The 19767-nt window shown below is 38.3% G+C and overlaps 1 protein-coding gene across 5 annotated transcripts in view; it reads left to right on the top strand.

The window, feature by feature from the left end:
- Window positions 1-19767, top strand: part of drp2 (dystrophin related protein 2) — a 259517-nt gene that overhangs the window by 204632 nt on the left and 35118 nt on the right. For all 5 annotated transcript variants that reach the window (XM_023959019.1, XM_023959017.1, XM_023959018.1 and 2 more), the window contains 5 exons: window positions 4889-4967; window positions 6599-6659; window positions 9798-9859; window positions 10333-10407; window positions 11633-11834. In XM_023959019.1, coding sequence (XP_023814787.1) covers window positions 4889-4967; window positions 6599-6659; window positions 9798-9859; window positions 10333-10407; window positions 11633-11834 — 479 coding nt within the window. The remainder of the gene's footprint in view (window positions 1-4888; window positions 4968-6598; window positions 6660-9797; window positions 9860-10332; window positions 10408-11632; window positions 11835-19767) is intronic.

The raw sequence follows: 19767 nt of genomic DNA on the forward strand, positions 1-19767 counted from the left end.
GGCACACTTTGGAAACTTTGACCTTCTAAAACACCTTCAGTTTTCAAAACAGAAGCTTTTAATTATTTCTGAGTTGATTAACTGTCATTTTATCACATGCCCTTCATTGGTGCAACCCACAAACAACGATACAATGGAAAAAAAATAAGGTTACATGGGTCTCTTGTGAAAATGAAACCATGTGACTCATTGAGACAAACCTATATACAGAAATGAAACATAAAACTGAAGTTGAGAGTAGGGGGAACTGTGTGGGTCAGTCATAGCACAATGAAAGGTTCAACACCACAAATTTTGTCTGTAAATTGTACAATCAAAATAAGCGTAATATTTCAATTTTGCATAAGAATAGATAAAGAGCAGATGCTTGTAAAACAGCTTCCAACATTATCCCCACCAGCGATGTAAACTATTTTTCCAAAGCCCTCTTCAACATATGTGTGCTCATAAAATCTGTTTTGTACATTTGTGAAAGAAACATATTATTTAACACCCATCTCAAGACTTTTGAGTTAACATTCAGCATTTAAACACAGTTGCACTGCAAAACACACATGTATCACATGCCTTTATTTTGTAGCACAGGATGGTGCTCCCTTTTTTTAGTCACGACCATATATGTCATGGAAAAAATGATGACAAAGTAAAGTTGTGTGGCTTTTTTTGGCAGAGCAGCAACTTAAATGTGTGAGCTGACCAAACAGAGGAGACATTTATTACAAGCTGAGTTATCCAATCTAAAAAAAAAACAATCAACCTGCAGATCAACCTCCGGCTTTGATCATCAGCAAGAAGCTGTGATCAATGTGTGCTACCTTCCAATTCCTTTTATGATGATATGAAACCCAATAATCCCTGCATCCGGTCACAATTTTTCACTTAACTGTCGTCTGTACTTCCTTTAAACCACCTCATGTTCTACGACGCCTGCCTGTCATTTCTTAGAACAGAAAAAAACAGAATAGCAGTCCTTTATTTTAGGAACCACCTTTTTTAATCAAAAGGACACCAAAAAGGAAAATTAGATCAATGCTGTGATTGTGCTTTAATCTGAAACATTACACATGAATGGAAAAGGTGATCAGACGTGATACTGAGAGTCAGAAAAAAAAAATGTTTAGCAAGGAAATCATCAGAGAAAGACATTTTTATCTGATCGTTTTATTATTCCAATGAGTAGTTTCACTAATAGCCTGAGCCTCTGTATTTGGTGGCAGAACACCACATGTCTAACACTGACTTTTGACAAGAATGTGTCAAAATTCATATTCTGATCATAGATGCAGTCTGATCACTGCAGAGTTTGATGCCAAAGTAAACTTTGCATGATTTTATTTGATGTCTAAGTCACTTGAAGGCAAAATCTTAGTCAAAAACAGTTCCATGACAGTTTATCCACTTTATGCTGTATTTTATTGTATGTTTTGTCAGATCGTTGTCAGTTTGAGGAAGCTTGAGAACTTGAAAATCATACATAACCACGAGAACTGGACTGAGTCAGTGGGACGTCAGCCATAGATGATTGACTTGCTTCCAGTTCCAAGAAAATAAAGACAATTCATTTGCTATTTTTTCACAGTTCAGACTCCGCCATGTTAGAATGAGACAACATCAGTAAACAGTGATTGGTCTGAGTCAGTCTGAGTCAACATTTCTATGGCAACTACTCTCACCAATCAGAACTGAGCTTGTTGAAGTCCACACTTCTAGTCCTTGTAGGCAGGCTTGGGAGAATCTGTCAATGGGGGGGCCAGTGGGCACCTTTTATTGAGGCACCTAATTGACCAGTTGAATAACTTGGATTTTTCTTAGCCAGCAGAGACCTTCTGTTTAAAGAGCGAAGGGGGAGGGGTCACTCAGTCCATTTAGCATATACAGTCAATTGTTCCTCCACTAGTTGTTGTATAAAAGTAGAGTCAGTGTAGTTTTCTGGTGCTTACCCATAACCCAGTGGCTTCTGTAATCCACTGAGGTAGAAAATCACAGCAATCTATAATTCCTTGGAAATTTCTTGGTGCTATTTGTAGGTCTGAATCTAATGGAACAGCCTGGTGATTTACATCAGAAAAGTTCAGATCATTACTTTAAGCCCAGACACTAACAGAAGGAATGCAGTGGGCTACTTAGGGGAATTCATATGACTTATTCTTAAAAACCTTTTAAAGATTGACCTGAACTTGCCCTGCTCTCAGTGCCTGGCTCCAATAGATGGATGCAGCATTCACACAGGCATTTGTGTAACTGTAGGATTCCTTCAAGCACCGGCTGCATCCACGAGCGTCTACAAGCAAAACAAGCCCACTCAGCTGTCACTTAATGTTGGAACATTCTGTTCCCATTAGATAACCTGCGTAAAACCTTTTCCACGGCCTGACATGTAGCTTTAATAACAGCTGCATCCTCCTCTCTCCTCTCGGTCTGTCTCCTCTAAACACATTGATTTAGGGCATCTTGAACACTCACTGGAAATTAGCTTTCAGAATACCCTTGGATTACCTTCAAAGCTCAGAAATCCTCCACGATGACAAAGTTCACATAGAAAAGAACAAAAGAGTGAGCCTGCTCCTGCAGGGCAAGCAGGTTTCACCTATCTAACACTCACAATGCAGCTTTGACTCTCCTCCCCAGGCACTTTCACAACCATTCACACCTTCTATCATGTGACCAAAACAACTCGCATGTTATCCACGGTGGAAAAGAACCCAATTGACCTGCAGGTTTAGGTCAAAGACACGAGTGAGCACAGCGGCTGGCGGCTCATACTGCAATCCTCAATATTCAGAAAACTGCAGAAGTCCGTCAGATGAGCCTCGGTTTAATGTTATAGATCTAGGAAATACAGAGGATTAATTGTACTTTTTTTTTAAAAAAATATCGAGGTCTAAACTTTAGGAACTTGTGATGTCATTTGCATATTTTCCACACCATAGGGCGCAACAAATTATTAGGCACAACATCAATGAATAGTCTATTTCGAAATGATGTCATGAAGAAGGCGCACCAAACCACAAGGTGCATTAATTGAGCCAAAAGAGTCAGAGATAAGTCCATCAGTCAGACTTTATTGACTGCGTTCACAGTAACTCTAGAGCTTGTTTCTAACACACTACACGTTAGCCATGTTAGAAGTGTTAGCAGCGTCAGCGTATTCACAGTACATGTAACTCCTAACCATGTTAGTAACACATAAAATAAATGTCCTACACCAATCCATGTCAGCCACATGGGCTATTCACAATAAGATACAAATCAAGTCAAATTTATTTCAAATCAAATCAACATTTACATTAAATGAAAAATAAGTCTACACACGACTTTGAAAATGCGATTTGAAAGGGGAAAGGAAGAAGCTTATGCTTCTAAGACTCCTATTGGGCTTGTAAGTGTGCCTTATAGTATATAATTTGGATTGTTTTGCAAAATCAGCCTGCTGTACAAACTCATGACCGTTTCAGTTACACCTCATTTTACCTCATCCATTATTATGAGGGAAAGAAAGAAGAAAAATGGGAGGAAATGCACAGAAAGAAGATTCATTGTGTCATATTAATACTCCTTTGCTGTAGATAAAAATAGTCTTCTTGCTCTTAACAGAAAAGTTCCTGCTGTGCCTTTATGCTTCAGCGAGAACTGAGTCCTCTGGGCTTTGATTGGGGAACTAAGTGAAAGCTTAACAACCTTTAATGATCAATAGGGCAGTGTGATTAAAAGGATTTCAGTATTTGTAGTCACCTTCTTGATCTATAGTTGCTGTTGGATTTTCTCTAACATCCGGCTGAGTTAAGGCTACTTATGTAGACACCAATGTTTTTTAATGGTTTTACAGCAGAAGGGCTCAAGGTGAACAGAAGACAGCTGGTCTACTCTTTGTAGCACATCATTAGTACCAGACCAAAAAAATGCTGAGATGTGGATTTTAAATGCAACCTTTAGGGTAAACAAAAATCTTTTGCCAAATTACATCTGAAAATATTGAATCTGTGGAAAATCCTCGTCTTGTTTCTTTTGGCTGCTCAGGCTTTTCATACATGTATTTCTCTAAATTAGATTTGCTAATATGAATATATTTAAGATAATTTAGTCATCTGTCTTCCTCACAGCAGCTCGAATTGCCTGTATGACAAATTGTACAACACATTGCAGTTGACAGTAACGTCTCGCAGCACATTTACAATGCTCTGATTTAGTCTTAACCGATTCAAATGGCTCTCCAGTTTTTATTATGTGGTTGGAGAGCACTCATTGATACAAACAGAAAAATGCCAATTTATCACATTGTGTTAAAGCTTCTTTTAAAGGTTGAACAGGTTTTTCTTCTTCTCATTTTCCGTCTCTGTTTGTACGTCTCTTCATCTCACAGCTAAGAGAAAAAACATCCTGATTTCTGACACATTTTGGCAGCAGCTGAGAGATTTATGAGCTAAATCCAATACTTTTAAAATAAACAAGGATTATTCACACAAAATACTGTTTTGTGGGATTTTTTTTTCTTTTTTCACAAAGGAAATGGCAAATGTAATTGTTTCAATTCAGTCTCCATGGGTATTGATGCAACTTATTTGAAGCTTTGTGACCTCCATGTTCTGCTTTATTTCACCCCCCCCTCCCCATTTCTTTCCCAGACTGACAGTGCAACTGTGAGCGGATGTCCTCATTTCACAGATTATATTATTTTGTCATTTCTGCCTATATTCACTGCTTCTCTTCAAAGGCATCCACAGAGCTGCTGCAGCGGAGGAAAAAGGCATCATTCACTTCCTGCTTTTAACTCATGGAGCACAACCAGGTGGTCTCTGTGTGACTTGTGGGAATTCGAGATATAGAGGGGTGGATAGCGGTGGCTTCCTTTGATTTAACTTTGTGTGTTTGTTTGTTTGTTTGTCCTCAGGGTTCCATAGAGGAGCGGCTGAAGCAGCTCCAGGATGCACACAGAGACTTTGGCCCTGGATCGCAGCACTTCCTTTCCAGTAAGAGACGCCTTCCTCCTATTTGAAGTCTGTGCCTGGTGTTGCACCAGGCTGTGACACACTGTGCCAAGGCACCATCTCCTGGAGTGTGTGTGTGTTTGTGGAGCTGGAGGGTGGTGGTGGTGGGGGTGTTAGTGGTTCACAAATTAAAGCTGCGATGAGGGCATAACATGTTTTTTTAGATAAATACTTTTCATAGGATTGAGTCTGTGTATTGGGTTAAAGGTGATGCTATACAAAATGTTATTATCTTGTTTTCCCCAGTTCCAGGACACATGGAGCGGAGATTCGCATTTAAACATTCTGTCCCTTTTCTACCTGCTGTTCTTCAGTGACTGTAGAGAAGCAGCATGGTGACTCAAATTTTGGTTTAACTTTTTAAGACACTGCAAGCTGTAGGTCTTGTATTAAAGCATATCAAAAGTAAAAATGTCTGATCATTGGACCAAAGTCGTCCCCAACAGTAAATTTTGTTCTATTCTTCAATGAAGACAACATCAAATACCTGAACTGGTGTTTTGTTGAGGTTGATTTTAGAGAGATAAGTCATGATGAGAATTATCCACAAAAAAAAAAAAAAAAAGCTTGTTTCATTACAAAAGGAAAAGCTCTTCTTTCTGGTCAAAAATAGGCTGTCAATGGATGCTACCAGATTCCTGAGGTGTAAAAAGGTCAAAAAGCCTCAAATGACTCTAACAGAACTGTAGCACTGCATGGGGTCAGCTCACATTGAGGATTTGGTTTTGCAGAGGACGGGGAATGGTAATTGCTGAAGGGCTCAGTGTCTGAACTCCAAGGCGTTTACTACAACTGACCTTAAAGGGCAAGAAAAGTCTTCTCCAATGAATTTAAAACTGAACTGATGTGCTGCAGGTGTTTTGTCTCTGGAATAAAAACTTGAACTTATCAGGCCCATGGATCAGTGCGATGTCTGCAAGAGAAAAAGCATACATTGGTTTAAAAAAGCGTCTCTAGTGAGATGCAGCATTAGTCCTCTGGCTCAGCCATGCGTCATCTTTTGCCGTGAACCTGCGGCTGCTGGTGCTCGAGAAGAATTCAGTCAAGTGTCAGGAACTTTTGAATCAGAACACCATAAGGGAAGGTTCCAACAGAACCTGAAAAAAAGTTCCACATAAATTACAAAGAATGTGTAAAAACAAAAAAAGTAAAATTGAGATATAAATATTCATAAATTGTGCAATATCTTTCTCATAATGTACATCACATTGTGATGATAATAGTGATAATGGTCCCAGGTGCATAATGGATGTGTGTTCTTCATCATGTTGATTTTTGTCTGGTGCTCCTCCTCGTTCTGTCTGTTCTCTTTGATCCTCGACTAAACCCCCTGTGGTTCAATCTGCAGGCCGATTAAAATGCTCCAGCACCCACGACTCCTCCTCCTCCTCTAATCTATTAGGCTGTGCCAAACAGACCAACACTCTGCGGAAAGCCCTTACAATAGACTTGTCTCTCTGGCTTCACTTCGCCTGCCGTACAGGGGAGCAGCTCTGTTAAGAAGGCCTGAATGGACACTGTGTCTGGACACGCTGTCAAGCACACCACACAATGGCATTTCATGCTTGACATGTCCAATCTGAAATTGATTTTCCCTTTCTGTGTTTGCACAGGTTCAGTGCAGATACCGTGGGAGCGTGCCATCTCCCCAAACAAAGTGCCCTACTACATCAAGTGAGTGCAGCTTCAGGGTCAGTGTCTGCATTGTCCAAATAAATGTGCTTTTTTTATGGCAGGTTAAATAGCTGGATTCACTTTAGGGTAATCAATATATTGTTTTTGTGGTAAATTGATTAGACCGGAGCTGGGTTGACTTGGTGCACTTTCTGCCTCTATAGGCTGTTAACTCACATTTACACCTTTTAAAAACTTTAAAAACTTTGAGCATTTACAGTATGTTTCCTCACACAAATCAAAAATCAATCAGCGACAGGTTTGTTCCCTGAAAATGTATATATAGGGATCTTAATGAATCACAACAATTTCAAGGGAAGAATAGCTTCCATAAATGGCATCCAATGGATGTTATCTGGTTTTATTCTTCTGATATTCTTTTTGCAGATGAAACCTGCATATGCCACCATTTAGACAAAGAGCTACAAGCAAGTTGATCAACATATTTGGATGCAACTTATTATTTCTATCAAACGCAGAACTAATCAAATCAACTCAGGAACAGGAACGTCCTTGCTTTAATTTTTTTATTACCAAAATAATAACAACCATAGGCACTATTTTTGTGGAAGATTAACTGAATAGTAGTGACTTACAAGTGTAACCATGATGCTTTTTATCCCACATCTTTATCTCACATCCAGATCACTCAGATGTCTGAACACAGGTTCGTGGAGGTAAAAAAAAAACAGACAGGAGACACCAATTCTTTTTGGAAATACCATCAAAATACTGATCAATGAGTCAGTTAAATGTAGTAAATGACTATGTTTTCCATGCACACCGGTGTTTATCCTATTTGGCAGCTCATCTGAAATAAGGTCATGTTTGGAACAGTATGAAATCAGTAAAAACAATGATGAAAATGCAGATTTTATTTCTTTACGTAAACAAAAAGAACAAGAGTGTTATTTGCAGCTAAATGAAGATTGCCTCTGATAAACTGATGAAGTTTTCCAAACAAAACAACAAAAAAAACTCTTTAGTCTGTATTTTTGTCCTTCAGTCTGTATTTTTGGACTTCAGAAATGATAAGCAAAGCTTTCCTGTGCAGTTTGTGCGTGAACGACAAGCTAACAACCCTAAATATTTTTCTTGTTAAATTTATTTCTTAATTTTGAAATAGTCTGATTTAGTGTCTAATTATGTCTTATTTAAAAAACCACAAGGAGAAAGAATGTTCATGAAAGCCACAGACTTGATATTTTTCAGAATGTAATACAAAAACAAGGATATTTCTATTTTTAAGCTACTGCATTACACACAGACACATCATTTAAAACATCCATTCTGTTTGATGCTGTTCATTTGGATCTTAATGTCTTGAAAACATAGTGTAAAAGGCTCCACACTTCTTTTTCCTATTCAGCGACATGATTTACAACATATGGAAGACCCAAATGAAGAAGACCAGAGGCAGACCCAAAAAGGAAAAAGACTTATTCCTGACAAAAAAAGAGAAGAAAGTTCTCACTCTGACCATTAGAAACAACGGACAGATGGTGAATAAGCTAACAGAAAAGACTCCAGTGATAGGAACTTGTACCTGGTGTGAACATGACAAGCAACAATGCTAGACAAATAAAATGTTAAAAAGTATAAAAAACAACAAAATAAAACCAAAAGCCTAGATGATGTCATTTAGTACATTTTCAACAAAATTCATTATAGTTTTATGACATTTGAGAAAAACTCCCAATCACATATAAAATAACAATATCCTTTATATGGTTTTGACTGGAAAGCCTATTTCCTGCTGACACCTGACACATATTTGCCTATTGTGTTCCCAATAAAATAATGGGAAAAACCACTGAAAAAAGACAATCAAGTGAAAAAAACTTCAACTTGTTAGCGTGTTCGCGTGAACATTATAAAGCTGTGTGGAAAAAAAAGGCTGTTTCATAAATGAATAAAAACAAAAAAAAAAAAAAAGAGGATATATGTCCAAAACTGGTTTACTAAAAAAAAAAACAACGAACCCCAAAACTTCCTGCGGATAACTTTTATTAATAGTTTCAATAAAAAACTTCCTTTTGGACAGAAATTACAAGCGGAGAAACTTTATCTGTCTAACTGAAAGGTCATTGGTTCTAGATAATCCCAACGTAAAATGTTAGAAAAAAGTTTAATTTCTTGAAGTCAAACACAACCCTCTGCCTCCATTTTTTCTGACCTTTCCCATTCATTAAACATTTAAGACTTCATAGCAAATCATAATAAATAAATAAATGTAATATAAAACATTGTTTTAACCTTTTCTCCTTATTCACTGTACTTGATTGTAATGTTGTTGTTTTTTTTATCTTATACAAAGGGGTTAAAGTTTTTCTTCTTCATATTCAAGACTTTAGATGGTTTGAAGATACAAAGTAACATAGAGCTGTAAGTTTTAAATATATTACTCGGTTATAGCCTTACCATGAAATATGGATTCACATAAACTGGGTAAAAATATTATTTTAAAACACCAATGTTTTGATAGCTTTAATGATTTTCAATTGAACTGACTGTCACAGTCCATGAGCGCCACTCGTTAATGGACTGTATTTATATTCCAATAGAGAAGGGAGGTGTAACGGGTCCAAGTAACACTCCAATGGGCAGCAATTGACATACGCTTGCAATGGTAAAATGGGGAGTGCAGGGCTGAACGGCCCCCGGGTCCTGAGAGACTTCCTGCTCTGAGGTTACTCATTTATTCATGCTTGTCTTTTTATTGGATCTGTTTTACAGCTGATGAATTTTTTTGTACAATTCCTTCGAGAAAGCTTTTTAGCACAGGGTTAAAAAAGCAGATATAGGTATCCCTCGTACATTTGATTCAAGCAAAAGCATGTTGTGGCTTCAAAACACATGAATAGAAGTCCTTTTTATCATGTTTGACACTTGTATGCTCTTTCTACACTTAAAATCTCTTGGCTTATGGCGTAAGCTGTTATTACCTTTTCCTCTCCTTGGTTTCTCTCTTTTTCTGTTACTTGCTGCCCTTTCTTCTCACTCCTTTTACTGCTTCACCTGCTCTTCTCTGCTCCATTTCATCATTTGTACTCCATTTTTTGCCCTGATCTTTCTGGCCCGGTAAAATGAAATCATAAGATGTTTTTTCCTTTTTTGTTCAATTTTTTTTTCTAAAAGCCACCAGGCCCAGACGACCTGCTGGGACCATCCAAAGATGACAGAGCTGTACCAAGCGCTGGGTGAGTTGAGAGGGTTCTTTTGCCCAGGACTCTTACCGAGCTGAAGGAACACCAGCAGCGCGATGCCGCTGGGCTTCTGCTTTGAAGGCGTTGTCACTCAGCTCATTAGGTGAACTAAATTTTACCACCTCAGGGACTCTATTTCAACTGCCGTTAACCTGTGGGGCCCAATTAACTAGGCTGTGATTGCCTCCTGCTTAACCTCTAAATAATGATAATTAAAAGACATCACGTTCTTTAGAGTTTATTTCGTCTAGCGGAAAAAAACTTTTAGCGAAGAGACGGTTTATATCCCATGCTCATACATGAATACTCAGATATATTTATCCATGATATTATGTATTCAATAAAGTGCTAATGACTCTTTCATCGATGAGATAAACAGGAGAAGGGATAAGGCTGAATTCCTCGATAGGTTCAGAGCAAATTAGAGTTTCACTTGCCTCTAATCTCCTTTTTTCTCTTGCCTTCAGCGGATCTGAATAACATCAAGTTCTCAGCATATAGAACGGCTATGAAGCTGCGAAGAGTTCAGAAGGCTTTGAGACGTATGTACAGAATTTCATTTTAAGTTTTTCCATCTGCTGCATGTACGGGCTGGTGATATGTGGTTATCTTGTAGCACCAGTAATTCAATGACATGCTCTCTGTTGGAGTGAGATGGAATGATCAGCCGTAGCATGCCTCTGTACTGTGAAAGAATCCTTGCTACTTCACTGTTTTGCTTGAAAATGTTCATGCCTGCTCCTTCTGTTCCCATTGAATCAAAGAAACGAAAAACACACTTTTTTCTCATCACATTCCTTCCTCATTTTCATCATTGTCAGGTTAGCTGGCATACTGCAAAAGCTAGCTATTATTTCAATCCATTGAAGGTACAAAATAGAAGGTAATTAGCATTTGCTGCTTGGCTGAAGATTGATTGGGTTCCTCATTAGGGTCAACACCTTCCTTTTTTTACTTTTTCAAAACTTTCAACATCAGATTCCCAGTTTTTCACAGTGCTTGTGCCTTAAAAGTAGGTGCATAGTTGTTCATTCATGTTCAGTCTATTTTTTTTTTACCTTGCTGACTTCCTTCCCTCAATTTTACATCCTGAATAGGTCTAATGAAAACTCAGCATGCATGAAAAACGGCTGTCAGCTCCTCTTCCTCTTACCTTCCTTTACACTCTTATCTCCCTCTGCTCTGGTCTATGACTCGATATGGTTACAGAATTTAATTGCCAGCCTTCCTTGATAGCTGCAGATTCCTCATTCTTTCTCTCAGCACATGTGAATGATTGAGCAGTGCCACTCTCCTAAGAACTACATTTTCAGAGGATTCCTCAACCTTGACAATCCTCCTCTAATCTCCTCTCTCTTTGCTACCTCATTATTGTGCCATCCAATTATAGCTGGCATAAATGTGTCCACTGTGGGGGACGGGCCATCAAATTATTTTAGAAGAAAGAAATCAAATTTGTGGCACCACTCTGGAAACACAGACGCAGGACTTAAGTAGCTAAAAGGGGTGAACAAGCAGTTCAGTTGATGGTGCTCTCATTTGCTGAATGAAAATGGATGTTTGTGTGAAATTCAATTCAGAGGCATGTATTTGCTAACAGGTTTTGGAGCCAAAATGCAGCTTTTAATGTATCCGTGGCTGTGTGATTAGCTGAAGTCAAACGATGCATTAATCTTACTCCAGAAAGGGAATGAAAGTCTTACACAGCAGGAAAATTCTATTTCCAGGATATTTCTGCCTTTTAACAGGAATTTGTTTCCTGTTTAGTGGATTTAGTGTCACTCAGCGGCCTCTCCGAGGTGTTCCGGGAGCAGGAGGTGCAGCAGGCGGAGCGTCTGATGGATGTGGTGGAGGTGATTCATGGCCTGACAGCTCTGTATGAGAAGTTGGAGGAGCAGAGGTCTATCCTGGTCAACATTCCTCTTAGTGTCGATATGTGTCTCAACTGGCTGCTCAACGTTTACGACAGGTGGGTCCACTGTGACTGATGCCTTCAGAACTTTATCAAGGGAGAAATCCCGACTAAAACCATTTGTAAGAAATCTTTCTTTTTTTTATTACATTCTGAAATACGGTCGTTCACGGTTGTTAACAAGAGAACAGAACCAATCCTGATCTTCTGTCCTGTAAACTGAGGATTTATAGTCTCAGTTGTCCATTTTTGGTGCAATTGTGGTTCAGTTGTTTTGCATTTGGAACACCTTGTATTTATTTTAGATCGGTTCAGTAATGAACAACCAGCGGTGACTGATATCACAATATGAAACAGCATTTAAGCCCCAGATGGGGCGCACAAAGCCTGCAAACCTTTTAACTATCCCATCAACAAATAAGACACATATGGGATACATTCAACAAAAATATTTAGAGCTGATAGCTTTGTAAATATCTGTAAAAATAAAAAAATAAAAATAAGAACTGGCAACAAAGCACATATTCTGTGCTTTGTTGACAGTTCTTATTTTTATTTTTTATTTTTGCCCTGTGACAGACTGGCGACCTGTCGTGATGGATCCAGCTTCGGCCAATAGTTGCGGGGATAGGCTCCAGCAACCTTTTGATCCTGAAACGGACTAAGCAGGTTTTGAAGATGGACGATGTATCAAATTTTTTTTTTTCCTTAGAACTTGGTTCAAGTTCAACCTTTGATGGTTTTAAAACTCAAAATGTTGTTACTGGATGGCTCCAATATTGCTCGCCATTTTTGTTGCACCATTAACGATAGCTTGGGGGTGGAAGGGGCTGTAAGCTTTCAGAACAGATGAGTGATGGGAAGTAGGGGTGCTCTTATTCCACACCAACAGTCCTCATTTACTAATGAACTGCTGCCACTCTGCAGAAACTGTTCTAGAAAATAGCACAGATGGTTTTTTTGGTTCAGAACGTAATAATCATACTTAAAAGACCACTGGGAGCGCTTTTAAATTAGAAAAAAAAAAGATCAGAGTGGGATTTTGAAAGATCAGAAAAGTTTTCTAATGTCTGTCCTGGAAATTTCATGTCAAATCCATTCCACAAAGGTGCAGAACCACACTGTTTGCATCCTCATGATGCAGCCTGTGTTTTTCTCTGACAGCACGGAGCACAATACTGCTGAGTGGCAATCCTGTCTGTCACTACAGGAGAAATGTAGATTTTTCATGGGTGGTTGATTTTAATGGAATTTATCTGCACTGGTGGCTGTCTTTCTAACCTGTCGTAGACTGGACTGTCTTTTCTTTCAGGTTGACTCACATTCAGATTTCAAATAATGCCTTTTTTTCCTTCACATCTTTCTTACTCTGCCCGGCAAAATATTACGTTGCCATGAATTATACATAGTGTTATTTGTTGCGTGATGTTTTGCATACAACATCATAGAACCGCATACATGGGAAATGCAACTCAATTTGAGCCAAAGCAGTTTAGAATTGTGTGAAGTTCTCCACATGTATATGAATTAAAAATACTTTTTCTTTCTCTTTTTGTCTACATTTTCTCAGCAGTAACTGTCACTGCCTTGTCAAGCAAAACACAAACAACATACTTGATATAAATTATACTTTTTCCCATACTTTGTACTAGGATTTGAAAACTTACAAACACTTTTTTACAGGAGTTAAAAAATTGAATGATGATATAAACTTTGCAGACCCTGCGATTTTTTTCTCTAAAGAATATGTCTCATATTAGTATTTATTGTCAGTGATTGTAATCCTACTTCGAAATATAAACATTGTTCCTATTATTATTATTTTCACCATGTCCTGTGACAGTATAGCAATTGCAGCAGAAAGATTTTCTTTGCTTGAAATCAGCAGCAAAAAGGCTTGAATGTCAAAACACATTCAAACTTAACACTAACCAATAATTTGAAAGTTGTGGGAGGCAAAGCTTTCTGCTTATAAAGAGCAGTTTATTGTTTTTTTTGTTTTTTCTTTAAGAGAAAGTGTAGCTTTTGCACTCAGCAAAATTAATGAAAATCTTTTTTTTCACCCGTTTCTTTGTTTCATAAGAAAACAATTCAGCTCTTGGACTTTTGCTTTCCCTTTAAGACTTCCGCCGACTCCAGCCAAAACAGAAAAATACACGAGAATGTCTTTAACATTATTCGCAAATGTTTTACATTATGGGATTGTAAAATTCAGTAAGCATCTAAAAGTACAGTAGCTTGGGAATTTAAATCTGCAGATTACATATGTTTGTTAAAATGTAAGTCATTTCTATATGAATGTTGTCATTTATACAGTAAAAATTCCTTTCGAACCCTGTTTTTGTACATTCTAAGTAAAATCTAATTCCCTGACATCTATTTAATTATATTGTAGCTGTCTAGTAACTTGATACATTCAACAATGGCAAAAAAGGAAGAGAAAAACACACATGCTAATGCTAGGCATCTTTGTGTGCAGTCAGAAGAAGTAGTCTTTCTGTGTCATTTATAATAATCAAAAGTGCGCTTCAGCGAGACGACAAGAAATTTTTTTTATTTTTTTTTTAGGCGAATAAGATTATTTCTCAGGGTTTTTTCAGAGTGTAGCAGAAATATGTCCTAATCATAAAGCTTTGAGGGATTTGTGATTTAGAGCAATGCCTGATTCTGTTTTTCTGTTTCGTCTAAGAAAGAACTGCTTTTCTGTGATCTGCCTTGGCATGATGTTTACTCACGTAAGCCAATGAGTCCGAAAGAAACAGAATGAATGATGAGTGGCTTTATTTTTTGCAGGTTTTGTGATGACATGTTGAACTAGAAGAGCAGCAGTTCTAGAGAAGAGCAGAGAAGCAGCAAGCAATCTAAGAGCAAAAGCACCTTTTTAAGAAGAAGCTTGGCATATTAGTAAACGAGACAAACGTATTTCTGATTAAAAACTGAAAAAAGAGAGATTCTGCCCCTACTTTAAAAATATGTTTATATTGTTAAAGGGTTTACTCCCCTTTTAAAACTGGAGGCTTGCATCAATTTTCCTTTTTAAGACCACATCTTATTTGCTTTTTTTTTTACTTAAGATGATTTTAAAACTTGTTTTTTATGTTTGCTTTCTGACATTTAAAGGTTTTGTAGGTTATAGTGTGGTTGATGCCAGTCTCAGGTGCTGCTTATCGCAGCTGGGATAAAATAAACTTAGCTGAGCCTTTTTCCTGTTAAAAAAGACTGTTTCTAATCCCACATTGGGGAAATTCCAGTTTTAAGCACCACCAAAAAGCATTAGAATGCTGAACAGAAAGCATATTAAAATTAAATATATGAAATAATTAAAAAAAAAATTGCAAGAAATTATAAACCTACAAATGTTACCATTTACAAAGGATTTCATAAAAACCCTAAGGAGGTAAATGGCATTTATCAAACCTTATCCATGTCGGTAATGCATCACATTTTCACATCATCTATTGAAAGCTTTCAGATTTTTTTTCCACGAGGCACTCGTAGTATTTGAGATGTAAGGTATTATCATCCAAGATGCCTATTTTTCTGGGGATGGTGTAGGGTCTTGTTGTACAGACATTTATAAAAAGCAACGCTTGCTCAAGCTGCGATACCATGTTCAGGCAAAGAGCCCGTCACCCCTTTGAGACACAACAAAAACAAATTATCTTTGACCCCAACAGTCACACCTTTGTTCCCAGGCGACTGTTTAATGCCGCGTCCACAAGGAAACCCAGAGCACACAAACAGAGGACTAACTTGACAAGTGTAGCAAGTTTGTTTTTCTGATTTACTGCTCACTAGTGACTGACTATATGAGAGGCTTCTCCCTTTGCGTACATTTCAGTTTGATTTTGTGTTTTTTTTTTATTACTTTGAACGAGGTGACATCAAATACCAAATATTGTTGACCTTTGTAAGCGTCACAAAATGACTGTAACTGAGATGGATGGTGGGTGGGGTCACACCATGCTTTGGTTTTCATTTAGGCAAAACAAAGCCATTTTCTTAGGTTCCTCGCTGTTGTCATCTTGGTATGGCTTGACATCGGCACACTGGTGTTTTCCAAAAACAGGCCAAAAACAGGAATGAGAGTTTGTAAAACATACCCACCAGTGTGTTTATAGAGTGGAGGAACTGGCAGTCTCTTTTTAATGGTTAATGGTAAATGTATATACTTACAGTATATAGCGCTATACTACCTTCCTTGAGGGCCCCATACAGTTCATTTACACACTGATGGTGGTTCCGCTGCTGAACACTTACACCAACCTATGACGACCAGGAGCATTGTGTGGTTCAGTGTCTTGCCCAAGGACACTTCGACACATGGGCGGTCAGGATGGGAACCAAACCTGCGATCTTTGAGTCAGAGGTCAACAGCTCTCTGCACCATGGCCACCCCTGTGACCCTTTATCGCAACTGCTTCAAAACTTGCATCTACATCTGATTGACTGAATCTCCTGTTTTCATTCAAACTGAGGTGCTGGTTCCACTTCCAATGAGAAGTACAGGTTGAACAACACATTCAAAGTTATAGAGATGGATAATAATGATATTTCTAGCTGTGGTCTCTTAACTCAGCATTTGTCAGGCTGGTTTGCAATGGATCTCTAAAGTCAGGGAGCCAATGAACAAAAGAGAATGTTTTTTCAACCAAAAAAACGGGTCCAGAACGTTGCATTGAGGTGGACAACCTTAACACCCCAGGAACTCAACAGACAACTTGCAATCAAGAAAATAACTGACCCAACAGAAATAAATAAATCAAACAAACGGCATTTCAGTAAGGGGAGATCTTGAAAGTGTGATTGAAAAATGTAATAGTGAAGCATGAACAGTTAGTCTCTTTAGTGGTTGGACTCTGGGCCAGAGACATCTTGCATTCTTGTGATGACCTCAGACTAAGTGAGAAGACCCCAGAGCCCAGACGCTGATGGTGGTTACGGCCAGAATGCGCCGAATCGAAGAGCCAGGAGGAGAACGGGGTGGAGGTGGGCCAGCGAAATGTATGAAATGCAGATAAACAAAAAACAGTGAATGTAAAGGCAGGAATTTTATTGTGATTGGCTGTGAGCAAAGTGAGCACTTCAGCTATTGGCTCGGAGTAAAGACCAATTGATGAGTGATGTATGTGAAGTGAAAAATCAGCACAGCTGAAGATATGGTAGATTTTCCTTATCCAAATTGCACCAAAGCTTTACTTGTGTAACCAATTTGCAAAAAATCAGCGAACTAGTATAGAGAACTAAGCAAAATTATGTGACCAAAGACAAATATACACAGACAACACCCATTGGATTCTTCACAGGAAAAATAAAGCCTGAAGTAAGACAAATAAGCTGACTGTAGTTCAGTCTGCCATCCTCAGATTGTTAAAAAAAAGTCATTGGTAAATTGTAAAGCTTTGATTCCACCCACATGCCAATCAAAAGATAAGCTCCTAAAAGTGAACAATTTTTAGCCCAAAAAGAAATCCTCAGTTGTCTGCTTTGAAAAATGGCAAAACCTCCCCCCCCACACACACACACATACACACCACCATTGTTGTCTTGATGATAAAAGAATCCTCAACACTAAGCTGTAATTACATTCAAGTTGGTGTAAAATCTGTTTGTCTTACGCGGGAATTATTTTGAAATGACACCAGGCTTTCACCAAAAAAAGAGTTTTGGTGCAACAACTCTAGCATTTGCGTCTTCCTAGTTTGGGTCAAATTTAAGAAGGTTAAGGCGTGGCTTTATAATGACACACTGCAGAGAAGCAGTGAGCAGTTTTAGAGCATAAGGCTTCAATATGAGCTGCTCTGCATGCACTGTGATTTACTCCAGCAGGTGTAAATGCATCTATGTCTCAGGGGGCTGTTACTGGCAGAATGTGCATCAGGGATCTGTTTCTTACTTAATCATTCAAACGTTCATTTGATTACTATGGGTTCTGCCAATGCAGCTCATCTTGGCACAGAAGCTTGTTTGACTGAGCAGCTCAGAAAGGTGAAGGTTTGTCGCTCTTTGGCCAATCTTTACTTCTCTATTGTGTTTTTGAAAATAAGTGTTTTGGTCTTTGCAAACCAGAAACATTTTTGGGGCCATTTTTAAATCCCATGTAATACTGTTTCAAAAAACAGAAAAAACAACAACTAGATCATTGGTACAGTCCAATCTGGACAATATATAGTTTTTAATAAATCTCATTTTTAAAATGTCTCCATCAATGGTCTACATAAATGACCAGCACGTTATCCTGAGGAATCAATGGAACAATCCCTCAAAGTGAGAAAGCACTTTGGAGGATGACCTGTTTGTCTTTTGCCCAACATAGACTGTAGCAGTGTACTGAAGTTTTTGTTAGAATAATTTCTTAATAGGTCTTAGTATTTGGTTTAGTTGGAAAATTAAGCAAGCGGTGTGTCTTATTCTTTTTTCTGCATCTAGAGCAGGGGTCGGTAACCTAGGAGACAATAATAAAAACTTTATCTGCCATCTGTTTGTATTTATCGGATTTGAAAATGAAAGGGTTTTGAGTGACAATCTTTTATCACAATGACCTTAATTTCCTCCATGGCGTCATAAGGAAATGGTTCATTCAAGCAACGCTGTTACTGTGACTCCTCCCACTTAAATAAATACTCCTGCTTCTTTTTAATCAAACCTTATAGTTTCACACAACGCACATTACTTTCCGTGTCAGCCTTCATGAACAGGCGATTTAAATTAATCTGCACTGTAGTATTTCAGTTCAATTCAATTTTATTTATATAGGCCAATATTACAACAATAGTTGTCTCAATGGAGTAGGAAATAAAATAAGTTTGCCGTGGTAAACTAAAAACGTAATAGTGGCCCTGTGTCTTGAAACTGTTGTCGGTGAGATGACATGTGGGGCGACATAAGCGATTGTCAGTGGATGGAACGTGAGCGCGTGCGTCAGTGGAAAAAGCGCGAAACAGATCTGCAAGCTGCTGCATATTTTTGGCGTTGCGGCAGCTGACTTTTAGTTTTAAGTTCAGTTTGTTGAAAATTAATTAAGCAAGGTCAGATTATACTCAGACTTTTTTTTCTGTTCTGCCAAATGTCAATATGAAATGTGAGTTTTAAAATGAATACTACAGCTGATTACCACTTCATTTACTGGTGGTGAAAAAAATGAATAATGATACTTATGGAGTTATTTCAGTCTCAATAATCAGAAATGCACACAACCGGTTTTACAAATACACACGCTCCGATTCACAAATGTCATTTTATGCAAACGTGAAAAATAAATTCGGAAATACACACCCTGTGTTTCACAAACACACACATTGTGTTTCACAAATGCACACTAAATGTTTTACAAATGCACAATAAGTGTTTCTCACAAATGTGCACACTGTTTTTCACAAAAACATTTTAGGAATTCACAATAAATGTATCAGAAATGCACAGTAGGTGCTTCACAAACGTGATTTTTAGGTACACATGTGATCTCACAGATCATTCGAATTGCAGAATGTGCATTCAAAATCCCGTTCTCGTTTGTGAATCTCCCCGTGTGTGTGAGAGATTTTTCTACGGTGAATATTGAGACTCATCTGACGGAGCGGGTCGACTAATCTCACCATTGGCTAGTGAATCTGTCAATCAAACTCATCGGCAAAGCAGGCGGGTTCGCTTTTAGCCAATCGAATGGCCCCTTACACTTTCTCTACGCTTTCTGCAGGTGGCAAAAGCCCCGCCCATATTTGATTCTGTACCAGTCGGTCGTTAGCGTGTTAGCTTTAGCATGGCTTGTCGGTTTATTTGCCTTCGGTTGTCAAAAATTACTGGCTTGTGCAACTTTTCAGTGGACCTGGGAGCAAGGCAACAGTGGTTGAATGCAGTTGACAGAATCCATCGAACTCTGTACTGGTCATGAGATTTACAATCGACGTTTCACTCGGGATTGTTTGTACGTTATTCTCTTAGCTTTCATGCTAGCGTCATTTCAACACTCAGACACGGTTTTGATCATATG

Source organism: Oryzias latipes, chromosome 10 (genome assembly GCF_002234675.1).
Source record: "Oryzias latipes chromosome 10, ASM223467v1".
In the NCBI taxonomy this organism is placed as follows: Eukaryota; Metazoa; Chordata; class Actinopteri; order Beloniformes; family Adrianichthyidae; genus Oryzias; species Oryzias latipes.